The sequence below is a fragment of the Anguilla anguilla genome, chromosome 3, assembly GCF_013347855.1.
Source record: "Anguilla anguilla isolate fAngAng1 chromosome 3, fAngAng1.pri, whole genome shotgun sequence".
In the NCBI taxonomy this organism is placed as follows: domain Eukaryota; kingdom Metazoa; phylum Chordata; class Actinopteri; order Anguilliformes; family Anguillidae; genus Anguilla; species Anguilla anguilla.
The window spans coordinates 3,241,356-3,254,601 of record NC_049203.1 but is presented as its reverse complement, the minus strand read 5'-3'; the positions used below and the strand labels follow the sequence as shown (position 1 = coordinate 3,254,601).

At 47.2% G+C, this 13,246-nt stretch overlaps 2 protein-coding genes across 5 annotated transcripts; both read right to left on the bottom strand.

Moving 5' to 3' along the window:
* On the bottom strand, nt 1-6,161 carry LOC118224048 (ADP-ribosylation factor-like protein 3). Its single transcript, XM_035411201.1, has 6 exons — nt 5,996-6,161; nt 4,287-4,430; nt 1,669-1,785; nt 1,253-1,303; nt 524-709; nt 1-76 (listed from the first exon to the last, which is right to left on the bottom strand). Exons 1-6 carry the CDS (start codon nt 6,011-6,013, stop codon nt 29-31), a joined length of 564 nt encoding a protein of 187 aa, XP_035267092.1. The 5' UTR covers nt 6,014-6,161; the 3' UTR covers nt 1-28.
* Nucleotides 6,162-7,850: 1,689 nt separating this feature from the next.
* Nucleotides 7,851-12,677, bottom strand: LOC118224021. Of its 4 annotated transcripts, none has more exons than XM_035411171.1 (12): nt 12,381-12,677; nt 11,577-11,641; nt 11,139-11,246; nt 10,703-10,783; nt 10,537-10,569; nt 10,382-10,405; nt 10,068-10,127; nt 9,777-9,800; nt 9,294-9,557; nt 8,620-8,718; nt 8,409-8,499; nt 7,851-8,067 (listed from the first exon to the last, which is right to left on the bottom strand). In XM_035411171.1, coding segments are annotated over exons 2-12 (834 nt in total). In that variant the 5' UTR covers nt 11,626-11,641; nt 12,381-12,677; the 3' UTR covers nt 7,851-8,066. The 4 variants fall into 4 exon arrangements, with proteins under 4 accessions (XP_035267062.1, XP_035267064.1, XP_035267061.1 ...); XM_035411173.1 differs by lacking the exon at nt 12,381-12,677 and adding an exon at nt 12,125-12,196 and having other exon boundaries at nt 11,577-11,649; XM_035411170.1 differs by lacking the exon at nt 12,381-12,677 and adding an exon at nt 12,125-12,196.
* Between the last annotated feature and the right edge of the window lie 569 nt (nt 12,678-13,246).

The window sequence follows — 13,246 nt, the reverse complement described above, 5'->3', positions numbered from 1 at the left end:
GTGCGGTCGAAGCCGTGGTTGACCAGGCTCATTTTTTCAGATTGCAGATGCTGTTACAAATCCAATTCATGCCATCCTGTTACAGAAAAAAAGAGAGAACAGAATAAGCATAAATCAACAGAAGAGGCTACCTTTACATTTTCTTCTTGTTCTGTAGGTTCAGTCCTGTAGGTTTTCACTCCAATCCAAACAAAGCACCCTTCATTCAGACAACTAGAAGTCTTTCTTTTGCTCCCAATTAGCAGAGTCAGGTGTGCCAAATTAGGTCTGAAATGAAAACCGGCAGGATGGTACATCTCCCCCTCGCCTTGCACTCACCCATGCCCCCTGGTGGTCGCCAGCGTACCTGCACCCCCTCGCCCCCGCCTCACCCTCACCCCCGCACCCTGGTGGTGGACGGCGTACCTGCACCCCCTCACCCCCTCCTCGCCCTCCCCCTCGCCCCCTGGTGGTGGACAGCGTACCTGCACCCCCTCGCCCCCTCCTCACCCTCCCCCTCGCCCCCTGGTGGTGGACGGTGTACCTGCACCCCCTCCCCGGACAGTGCGGAGCAGGCCTGGATCTGCCACTGGCGGTCGCGGTACGTGTGCAGGCTGAGCCCCTCGGCGATGTCGCTGGCGGCGGAGGCCGTGGCCAGGTCCTGCTTGTTGGCGAAGATGAGGATGGGCACGCCCTGCAGGTTCTCCTCCAGCACCAGCTCGGAGAGCTCCTGCAGGCACAGGCAGAGCCACCGGGGGGCAGCACTGAGACCGTGGTCAGAGTGAACAGGTAGTGCAGTTATCATTTAGGCTGGGGCTGACAATCCTGCTCCTGGAGATCTACAGTCCCTTAGGTTTTCATTTCAATCCTAATTTGGTACACCTGGTTCTACTAATCAGCGGCTCAACAAGATCTCAAGCTGTTAAATGTGAGGTGTGCTTTGTTAGAGTTGAAATAAAAACCTACAGGATGGCAGATCTCCAGGATCAGAGTTGGGCAGCCCTGAATTAGGGTACAGATCTTTCCTAGGATACTAGATAATTTTTCACTTTCCTTGTATGCTTTTCATATGCAGTGAGTCTAGCCACGACACAATACTGTTTAATATTCTCAAAATTCAAATCCCACAGACAGTATTCACACCGCACTCTTCAAAACAAGACTGGAGAACTGATGAGAAGCACCAATGTCCTTCTCTGCCCTAGGCTAGTAATAGCACTCTAGAGACAGGAAATTTAAAAAGACGACGCAATCATTTTTTTTCAGACTTTACCTGCCCTGTCTCCTCAAACCGCTTCTTGTCGGCACTATCTATGACGTAGATCTGAAAGGAAAAGGCAGACTTCAGCGTTCTTTAACCCTTTCAGGTGTGAGATTGGCAAATTTGTGAATAGAACGCTCTCAACTGAACATTCTAATGCTGATGATGTAACAATCACTCGTGGTAAAGCTACTTGAAAGCAATGTAGTTCTAGATCACTGAGGATTGAAAGAGCACGACTCCTGCATTCACTCATGAATTTGTCTTTCAGTTTGTAGCACACCTAGATGACCACAGTTCCGTGCCAAAGACCCCCCAGAACTCAGTACAGAGTACTGTACGGGGATTTGACTAAGGTGAGTCAAGTTGAATATTGTTCCGGTTGCAATCATGTAAAAGTTGAGCGAGTGAGCACGCAGAACACTCACCAGCAAATCTGTGTTGTCTAAGTACTTTTTCCAGAAGGAGCGGATCTTCCTCTGCCCCCCGATGTCCCACACGTTCAGCTTCATGCCATTTGAGGCCACACACTTGATGTTAAATCCCTGAACAAAAAACCAAACAAAAAAACACTTGAAACATTTTAGCCATCTAGCAACCGCACTTAACCAGAGTGCCTTACATAGCGTAAGCCCATAAGGATAGCTATACTGTATCATTTCAATTTATATACCTTAAGCAAGGGCACAGCAGCAGTGTTCCCCTGTGAGTCAAACCTGCAGCCTCTAGGTTATAAGAAAAAACTGTTCCCTAGCCATTATACTACATGGCCTCCCCACCCTCATTCTTAAGAGTTAACCACAGCGGAATGGCTTGTCACAGACACCTTCTGGATCAACAGCTTGAGCTGCTCTCAAAAATGTTTTTTTTTAAACGTATGATCCATCTTATGGGGTTGCAGAATACACAGACACAGAGGACCCCATTCACCCGCACGGTATTTCTGAAGTGTTAAATCCCCCTCGCTAATCCTATTCAACCCTCACACGCTTCCCCTACCGTCCTACTTTTCTGTCTTAAATGTCTGTCAAAGCTCACTCCATGAAATCAGTGTTTTACGATCCCTGGCCCCCATTTAAAACAGACCCCCCCCCCACCTCTAAATCTTATCCCAGAGAGGCGCTATGCCATCACAAACAAGTTGTGTATTCATAGACATCAATTCAGCTGCTATTCAGATCCACTGAATCTACATACCACCTGGATGGGCTGGTAGTGGACACAGATTATCAGATTACCCCATTCATATGTTATGAAGATTAGTGGAACAGTTCTGTGGCTAGAGTAGGCTGATTCTCTGCGAAGGGACCCCTCAACTATACAAAAAAACCTCAAAAAATAAATTTACTGTTCTTGATCTCTATGCCTGTCCCATTGAGAGAGAGAGAGCTCTGGCCAAAACACACAGAAGAGCTGGCCAAACACACGGCCCACACACACACTGCAGTTTCCACTGCTAAAATTCCCAGCGGTGTGCGTCTCCGCAAACAGACCGAGGAGCCGAGCCGCTATTCCGAGCCAAAATGGCTCCGGGGACACAGGGTTCAAGAGGCAGGCGAGGATTAAACTGCGTGGTAATGTAACGGGGCCAAGAGCCGCGGTGCGCCAGGATGAATTAAAGCCAAGGGTGGAAAAGGCGAGGCTGCTTACAAACCAGGGGGCATGGTGAGGTGGCGAGGGGGGGGCGGGGGGGGGGGGGCAAGGGTTCCCTGAGATATAGGAACATAAACTCCCACACAGTTTTGCTTGTTTTAAATGCTCAGGTTTGTTAGACTGCCTTTCACGCTACGTAGTACATTGTCTAACATTGTCAACACCCCGGGAAAACAGTTTACAAACTCAATGAAAAATATCTAAATATCTGACAAACTCACACCTCAGGCTAACGGCTCTACAGGCTGCAGTAAGAGCAGACTGTTTGGGGGGTCTCTGGGGCCTGTTTCTGTATGTGTGTTGGGGGGTCTCTCACTCACCTGTGTGGGCGTGATGGTGCTGATCTCACCTGTGTGGGGGTAATGGTGCTAATCTCACCTGTGTGGCAGTGATGGTGCTGGTCTCACCTGTGTGGGGGTGATGGTGCTGGTCTCACCTGTGTGGGCGTGATGGTGCTGGTCTCACCTGTGTGGGGGTGATGGTGCTGATCTCACCTGTGTGGGGGTGATGGTGCTGATCTCACCTGTGTGGGCGTGATGGTGCTGGTCTCACCTGTGTGGGGGTGATGGTGCTGGTCTCACCTGTGTGGGGGTGATAGTGCTGGTCTCACCTGTGTGGGGGTAATGGTGCTAATCTCACCTGTGTGGCAGTGATGGTGCTGGTCTCACCTGTGTGAGGGTGATGGTGCTGGTCTCACCTGTGTGGGGGTGATGGTGCTGGTCTCACCTGTGTGGGGGTGATGGTGCTGGTCTCACCTGTGTGGCAGTGATGGTGCTGGTCTCACCTGTGTGGCAGTGATGGTGCTGGTCTCACCTGTGTGGGGGTGATGGTGCTGGTCTCACCTGTGTGGGGGTGATGGTGCTGGTCTCACCTGTGTGGGCGTGATGGTGCTGGTCTCACCTGTGTGGGGGTGATGGTGCTGATCTCACCTGTGTGGGGGTGATGGTGCTGATCTCACCTGTGTGGGCGTGATGGTGCTGGTCTCACCTGTGTGGGGGTGATGGTGCTGGTCTCACCTGTGTGGGGGTGATAGTGCTGGTCTCACCTGTGTGGGGGTAATGGTGCTAATCTCACCTGTGTGGCAGTGATGGTGCTGGTCTCACCTGTGTGAGGGTGATGGTGCTGGTCTCACCTGTGTGGGGGTGATGGTGCTGGTCTCACCTGTGTGGGGGTGATGGTGCTGGTCTCACCTGTGTGGGCGTGATGGTGCTGGTCTCACCTGTGTGGGGGTGATGGTGCTGGTCTCACCTGTGTGGGCGTGATGGTGCTGGTCTCACCTGTGTGGGGGTGATGGTGCTGGTCTCACCTGTGTGGGGGTGATGGTGCTGGTCTCACCTGTGTGGGCGTGATGGTGCTGGTCTCACCTGTGTGGGGGTGATGGTGCTGGTCTCACCTGTGTGGGCGTGATGGTGCTGATGTCTTCGGAGGCAAGCTTCTTGAGCAGCGTGGTCTTCCCCGCGTTGTCCAGACCCAGGAGGACGATCCTCACTTCCTGTTCCGCGGCACCCTTCAGTTTCTCTATGACTGAGAAGAGTCCCTGAGCGACACAGGAAGTGTGTCACTCATTCATGTACAAGCCATGTTCAGGCATTCATTCATCCAGTGAGATCACAGACATTATGATCGCGTTCTTTGTCTCTTTCTCTTAAACATGCTCATGCAGATGTGTGTGTGTGAGTGCGTGTGCGTGTGTGTGTGTGTGTGTGTGTGTGTGTGATCAAACGTGCGTGCATGTTCATTGAGATGCTGAAAGAAAGATTTTGCGGGTGCACCTACGTTAGATTTTTTTTTTGAGATGACCGACGAACGTCAAAGTAATTTGCTGTGCCAATTAACATGCTTTATTTGGCAGGATCACCACGGTTACAGGTGATTATCTCGATTTGAGGAGTAAAGGCACGGATTTCAGGAAAAACGATTACGCCTGATGAATATTCGTGAATAATTAGCCGGTACTTGACAACGGCGTGTTGGCATGCAGCTCGCAGGTGCTGCAAGTTCTAAACGCCAGACGAGCGCTTAACTGCATTTTGTGAAGCAGTTCGTCAGATATTTAGACAAAATTGGAGCCTCTTATGCTGTTGACCTTATTAAATTGTCGTTCCGGTCACGGGGCAATCTTTAAAAGGTCAATTGGGGGTCTATTCTGTCTACCTGTTTTGCAGACTTAAAGTAGTCCTTGACTCCGTTTAGAATGGCAGAGATGTTTATCTGTGGGCCTGTTCAGGTAATAGGCGGCTGATTGATGTAATGAAGTGTTGGCTGCTGGTGAAAGGGCACAGAGGGTTCTTCATTTTAAAACCAAAACACAACCGTCGCAGAGCCAGAGCAATCAAGGAATATGACTACAGTTAAATATAAACAGACGGACCAAGATTGGGATTTGTACATTCGGAGCCTGTTCTATGCATAAGAGAAATGGGCAGTCTATGCAAATGAATACACCTTATGATAGTCCATGCATCCATGATAGTTTGTGCCCCCCCCCCCCCCGAACACCCCCCCCCACCCTCAACCTCTCCCCCCCCCCCCCGGTTTGCAGTCTCGCCTAGGGCAGCAGAAACACTGAGTATATTACTATTCTTAAAGGAAACACCAGAGTCTTCTCTCAGAGTCTTCTCCCAAAAGCTTGTGAAACTTTGCTAGCTTATGGCCCTCCCATGACCCCCCTCCCCCTATATCTTTAGTCCTCAACGAACAGATGGCGTCTCTTAAAAAAAAAAGAAAAAAACCAGCAAGCTTCTTCCAAGAGCAGCAGTCAGAAGGTCACACCGATCTTCACCGGTCTCAACTCGCATCAAGAAGAGTTCACTGTTGTCATGCAGTGTTCCCGACCCCAGTCCAGGGGGAACGCTAGTGCACGCTAAATTAAAAATCATCAAACATCATGTGGAATAGTCATTCTCTGCAACAGGATTGTCTGTTTTTCTTGAATAGGAGGGTAAGTCGTCACTAAGAAGAGTCCCATTTGACGTGTCGAATGAACAACCACTGGACAGCTCTTTACATTTCAGGAATTGACTTTACATTTGGAAGGAAAAGCAGCGCACGCAGGTGGGTACCCCAGAACCAGGGAGGGGTACCCCGTCTCAAGCGGCTTACCTTCTCAGGTGCTCCCATCTTGTGCAGTGTATTTTGGTCAGCAGGTGGAGAAGGTGCAGCTACATTCTCCAGCAAAGACTGCAGGCGTGTCGCTCTGTAAGGGGTCCCCCCTGCCCCCCCTGTAAACCTGGCGTGGGTTCCTCAGGTTCCGACGGCCTGTTTTCAGTTCGGTGTGCCAGGCTGGGACTGAGGTGTCCGCAGCCTCCACCCCCACCACACTACCCCCCCCCCCCCCTTAGGGAAAGTGGGAGGGCCTGGGCTGGATTAGGAGGCCAGAATTAGCTCCCGTCTTTTACGTGCACTGACACACCCCCCCGCCCCCCCTCCCCCCACCTCATCTCCTCGCGTGATGAAGATTTACCTGGATTATCCTCACACACCACCTGTCACTCAGCGAAGTGGGCGGGGAAGAACCGTAGCCTACCGCCGCATTCTCAGAACGAAGGACCTCAGTCCCTCATCTTCTTTTCTTCTCATTCCCAGAAGTACTTGAGAAGCCATTTCATCCATCTTCCGTAGTACACGTATACATACACTTACATACACTTTACACATTTAGTATTAAATCTCATTCCAACTGGTGGAATGTTTACCAACCTTTTCGTGAAGAAGGCTGCAGACGACTAGAAATATTAAACATTCAAATAGCAAATAGTGGTTTTGTTTGTGTGCAATATGTACATTGGGGAGACTCAAATCTGGCCCTCAAGGCCAGCAGTGCTGCTGGTTTTCATTCCTCCCCTCCAATCAGGACTGATTTAAACCTGGGACACCAGGTGAGCTGAATCTCTGGCCAGTCAGTTGCATTTATAAATGAAGTACCAGGGAGAAAATAAAAATATAGCCTTAGAGCACCCACTTATGAACCTTAGACAACTGGAAGGCTCTGGGGCCTGTGTCACAAAGCAGGATTACTGAGTCAGCTGGATAACTGCGCTGAGTAAAACCCGGAGAACCCTCCCAAATCTGGAACATGGACATGGAGGTAAAAAGAGTTGTTCCGGGTTTTCACTCAACGCCGTTACACAGCTAACTCAGTAATCCTGCTTTCGTGACACAGGGCCCTGGAGTGGTCACACTCAGGGTAGGGGGGACGGGGGCAGAAGCTGTGGTTTCAATCTGCTCATCTGTGAAGCACGTGAGCACTTTTCCCCACTATAAACCGCGGTGTGTTACGGTAAAGCTATAGGGCTACTAGGCCCAGCATGCATCTCACTGGGGTCAACTGACAACCTGCGGGTACTTGCTGAACACATAGGAATCCAGCTGCCAATCACACCTGAACACCGGTGCTCTCAGTAGAGCACTGTTTCTGTCACCTGAACACTGCCATAAACCCCTGAACATTATCCCTCTGCTATTCACATCTGAACACCATCTCTCTAAGCAGAACACTATCCCCATCGCCTGAACACTACGTTAAACCCCTGAACCTTTTCCCTCTGCTATTCACGCCTGAACACCATCATCCGAACACTACCTTAAACCCCTGAACATTATCCATCCGCCATTCACACCTAAACACCATCTCTCTAAGCAGAACATGGTTCCTGTCACCTGAACACTACCTTAAACCCTTGAATGTTAACACTCAGCCATTACACCTGAACACCATCCCTTTAGGGAGAATGATATTTTTGTCAAATGAACATTACCTTAAACCCCTGAACATTATTTCCCTGCTATTCACACCTAAACACCATCTCTCTAAGCAGAACACTATCCCATCACCTGAACACTACGTTAAACCCCTGAACCTTTTCCCTCTGCTATTTACGTTCTGAACAGGTGCAATTCAGCTCTCCTTCGTGCTGTTCTGTCTCAGTTGGTGTGCAGGTAATGTTCAGACAGCAGAGAGATTGGAAGAGATTTTATTCACAGCTGGGTTTCTCTATTACCACAAAACCAAAGCCCTACCAAAATACAGTGAGTCAGAGCTACAGGGATAGACATCTGCACAAATTCACAAGCCACTTATGCAGTAACAGGAACTGAGGATAAGAAAGGGAACTTAGAGTAGAATCGGTCTGGATGATGGGAAGCTTTGGTGTCCTCTGTTCCTGTCCCAAAATCTGAGGAGAGAGAAGAAGAAGAAAATACAGTTGGACAGAAATAAAAAAATAATAAAATAAATAAAATAAATCACCAGGGAAAGTGGCCATCTTTTGATAAATAACAAGTATAAACCAGAGTGGTAAGGTCAAATTATAAGAACATTTAAAATATGAGAACAGGTCATTCAATTCATCTAGATTTGTCATTTTGCCCTACGGCCTAAAGAGCCATTCTAAGAGCCAACTGCTAATTCTGAGACACCACAAGCGTCAGTCCGGGCACTCGCGTCACGTGCAAAAGGATAAAAAGTTTAACTCCGACTCCCCCCCCCCCCCCCCCCCCCCAGCCGCATGTTCACCAGGAGGCCGAGGTGATGGAGTCCAGGGTGACGGGGTCGTAGATGTTCTCTTCCGTGTGGGTGTCCGGTTCCCTCCTGCTCCTGTTCTGCTCTGGGGACCGGGAAACGCGAGGAGATCATGGATTTAGATCATGAGAACGCACGCGTGTGTGCTGCGTGCGTGTGCTGCGTGCGTGTGCTGCGTGCGTGCGCGCTCGTGTGTGTCACTCACCCATCTCCCTCTTCACCATCACCTTCATCCCCAAAGCCAGCAGCAGCAGAATGACCACCGCGGCCACGCCACAGACGATGATGATGAGCGCGCCGCTGTCTTCAGCGGTCAGCGTGAGAAACCAGAAACGTGTGAGTGGAAGATCTTTGCTCAACTGTATGCTCTTGACGTGAGAAAGCTTTAAAAGGTCACCAGGGGTCTCTTCACCGGTAACTGAACAAATTACGTAATTACTGTCAACGTTATTTAAGCTTAAGTTCGTATTTACGTTTTAATTTGAATGCAGAAGGAAGTCAACAATCCAAAAAAAAAAAAAACTTTAAAAAAAGCAACAAACCAGTGACAGTGTTTGGTTGGACAATTTAAGGCCAACAACCTTTCAAAGGCTAAAGTCATGTCCTACCAAGCACCACGCTTGGGTTTCTCAGTGAATGTCCGTAGGGGAGCTTCTAACACATTTCTAACTCTTTTCTCAGGCGTAGAACTCTACATTATTCTTATAAAGAGTAGCTAACGCTTTTTTAAAAATAGCATCCATTCATAACGCTGGATGTATACCGAAGCGATACGGGTTGAGTACCACGCTCAAGGGTACGACAGAGACTCAAAACCATGTGACCTTCAGGCCACGGGGCCGGGTCGCTGACCGCTCGGCAAGGAGGGGGTACGTTTACCTTTAACGACGACGAGCTTCCTTTCCGAGAAGAAGAACCCGCAGTCACTCAGCACGCCGCAGAAGAACGCCGCTTCGTCTTTCCTGAAGAGCTTGGGCAGGAACAGGAACTGGCCGAGAGCGTTTTTCAGCAGTTCGCCGTTCCGGAACCAGGCGAACTTCACGGACTCGTTGGTCTGGGAGGACAGGTTGTAGCTGCAGGTCAGGTTTAGGCTGGCGCCCTCGTCCACGGTGAAGGAACCTGTGGTCACCTCCACCAGGAAATCTGAAGTGGAGGAGAACGGGGGGGTCTCGAAACCAGTGGCATCTCGGGGGGGGGGGGAGTGACTTTCTTTGCTCAGGGTCCTGATTTTGACCAGTCACAGGCGCAGACACCAACATTTGCTGAGGCCCATACCATCTGCCTTTTGGCAGACGAGTTTTATCTTATTTTTTTAAAGCACAGGTGCCCCAGGTCCATGATTGATAAGGGAATATTGCATACCTTTAATGCAATCAGGAGTCAGTTCTGAAAAGAGAAGAAACATCTTGTGGTTGCACAACTGAATGTTTTTGTGCACCAAGCTATTTTAAACTTTTATGATTTTTTGTATTTTTTAAAATTTAAATCAAGGACAATTTACAGTTGAGAGGCAGAACATGACTACTAGACACAGCTCCTTAATGGTGCCTACTAACACACACTAGGATAGGCATTTCAATGCATTGCTTGACACACTGCTATGACTCCATTTTGATCATACAAGAACTTTCAATAGTGAGGCATAGTACTAACTTTTGGTGCATTTTGTTTCATTGCTGTCCTTTCTTGCATTCTCACACAGTTCGCACCCCTCTGAAACAATTTTAAAAAACAGCTCAGTTTATCAATTTTAGAACGTGCATTTAAGCTGAGATATTTGTGACGTTTAAGACAATAACTAAATAAATAAGACAATTAATTTGTTGGAAAGCGAATAACTAACTCTGTCGAAACTCATTTAACTGAGTGGAAAGTACATTATGTACCAGTACATATACGTACTAATACAAATCAAACTGATACATGTATTTTGTTATTTTAAAAAAGAGAGAAAAAAATCTGAATACCTTTTAGGCAGCTATTTTGAATTACTGGGGAGGAGAATGGCATAGTGTTAGAGTGCAAAACATTTCTTGAGCGCTATACTTCCACTAGCATGGCTAATCGTATTAGCATTACGATACCTTATAGCAAAAACAGCAATGCAGTAGGACAAACTCACCAGATTTGCAAGTATCTTGCTGTTGGCAACCAACTGTATTAATTTAAAAATAAATAAATAAATAAATAAGAGAATACAGTAAAATATATATATAAATGAATAAGGGAGCAGTGAGCTACAGTGAACAGTGCATAAATGAATGAATGAATGAATGTCAATGTGGTACCTTTTTGTTCATCACAGTAAGGAAAGCAGAAGTGATTCCCTGTGACAGGTGTACAATTTCCGGCTGAATCAGTCATTGGCCCTGTATGTAAAAGTTTATTAAACATCTCGTTTTGTTTTAAGAGATTAAGAGTGTTGACCCAGCCTGGCAACATAATCACGGCGGCCAAATGAACAAATGAACGCATGAATGAATGAACGGATGAATGAATGAATGAATGAATGAACCGATGAATGAATGAATGAATGAATGGACGGATGAATGAATGAATGAATGAATGAATGGATGAATGAATGAACGGATGAATGAATGAATGAACGAATGGATGAATGAATGAATGAATGAACGGATGAATGGATGAATGAATGGACGGATGAATGAATGAATGAATGAATGGACGGATGAATGAATGAATGAATGAATGGCGATTTAGTACCTTGCCGTTGTTCGCAGTGCGGAAGGCAGGATTTATGGCCTTTGATGGATTGACATACGTCGGCTGAGCTCGTTTTATCGGGTACCACCTGCTCTTCAGTGACCAGCCCTGTATGTGGGTTCATTAAACATCACAAGACTTTTTTTGAGAGAGTTGGAGTCTTAACACCAGTCTGCGATGTGTTATGTTGTGATGTGATGTAAAATATTGTGTAAGGTAACATGTAAGTTAATGTAATGTAATGCGACCTAACATGACATAACATGATATTGTTTGATTACAGATCTAAAATTGTGGAATACAACCAAGAAATCTGTGCCATTATGGAGGGCACTGTATGAACTCACTGTATGCACATACATACTTACATCCTGTACATACAGACATGCATACACAGATACATACATACAAAATCATTGAGATGAAATGATTCCTTACATAGAGAAAGGCCAGCAATAAGATAAATGTAAAGTCCAGTGGCTGTCATGCTTCACAGGAGAAATCTGCCAGGCTCAAACAGAAGAAATGAGCATTCAGATGGAACACAAGTACTCACTTAGTCTAGTCCTCTGTACCCCGACGTTACTGTAATGTATCGCATTTCAGAAACAGCCAGCACTGTTTAAATACTTTCAGGGAGTGTGATACGGAATTAAATTAATAAATGAATGAGTCATAAGAACTTACAAGTAAACGAGCGTTGCAGCTGAACAGTAAACAGGCGAATCGCAGGAAACGACAACATGACAATAGTTAGAAAGCTGAGTGGAAACGTGAAGACAGTCTGATAAACCTGATCACAGCGTGTGTGTCGTATCATTTACTGGCAATGCATCAGTCAAAAATACATTTACTAAGAAACCAGCCTTGTCACAGATTATACATTAAACACACACTCAAATACACAATTAGACAACGTTTTCTCCATCGGTGTGTACTTGCACTTAAACACCAGAAAGATTCCCTATAAACTGCATCTTTTTTACCTTTTCAAAATCCTCGTGCACTACACTACAGGCTCCATGAAGCAGGTATAGGTGACAACTGTCCGAGAACAGGGGAACTTTGTTCTCTAAAGGAAATCGAGTGGCTATACAGACCGAGATACTGATGCAAATCAGTGTCCAATAATAACCGATAGCGTGAATATTCCTCCCTGCCTCCTGTACAGTCTTTGATTATGGATTTGTAGGCATGTATATGTATATATACACACATATATAAATATATATACATACTCACCCGCCAATTTATTTGGTTACCTCTCTGGTACCGGGTAGGACCCCCTTTCGACCTTGGAACAGCCATGGGTTCAGCAAGGTGCTGGAATCATTCCGGAAGGAATTTGGTCAGTGCTGATAGCATCACACAGTTCCTGGTGATTCTTCGTCGGCTGCACGTTTGCGGTGTCAATTGCTCACAAAGGCCGTCTGTCGGACTGAGATCTGGGGGTGACCTTGCAGGCTGATGGGAGGGACCTGAAGTCACTGCCATATTCGTGGACCTAGCCGGAGATGATGCACGCTTTCTGACACGGCACCAGACCTGGGGCAAATACGCATTTGTTTAGGATTTGAACACTTTTCTGTGCTCTGTTGATCTTGCCTGGTGTGACTGAGCCTGCCAATATGGCCAGAAGGCGGAGTTTGCTCTTCTTTTTCAGAGTATTTCATTGGTTCCAATACGCCAGACAAGATCAGTAAAGCGTACAAAAAGTAGTTGAATCCAAAACAAATGCGTATTTGACCCAGGACTGCATGGCACATTATCCTGCAGGGAAGTTCCATTTGGGGAAGAAAAGGGTTGACTGTGGCCATAAAGGGGAGGTACATGATCAGCAATGATTAGGTACGCTGTGGCATTCAAAATGGTGCTCAAAGGGACTGTCCCCACACCATTACACCACCACCACCGTCAGCCTGCATTGTTGACACTGCTCTACGAACATCTGCAGACTGCTTGGCTCTCATTGCAAAGAGAGGACAGAATAGAAGCTTCATTGTCCATTGGTGACGCGCAAATTTGCATTTGGCTTGACAACAGCCGTCAACATTAATTCCGTAAACAGACAATAAAGGAACATGAAGCATCCATCCATCACCACGATC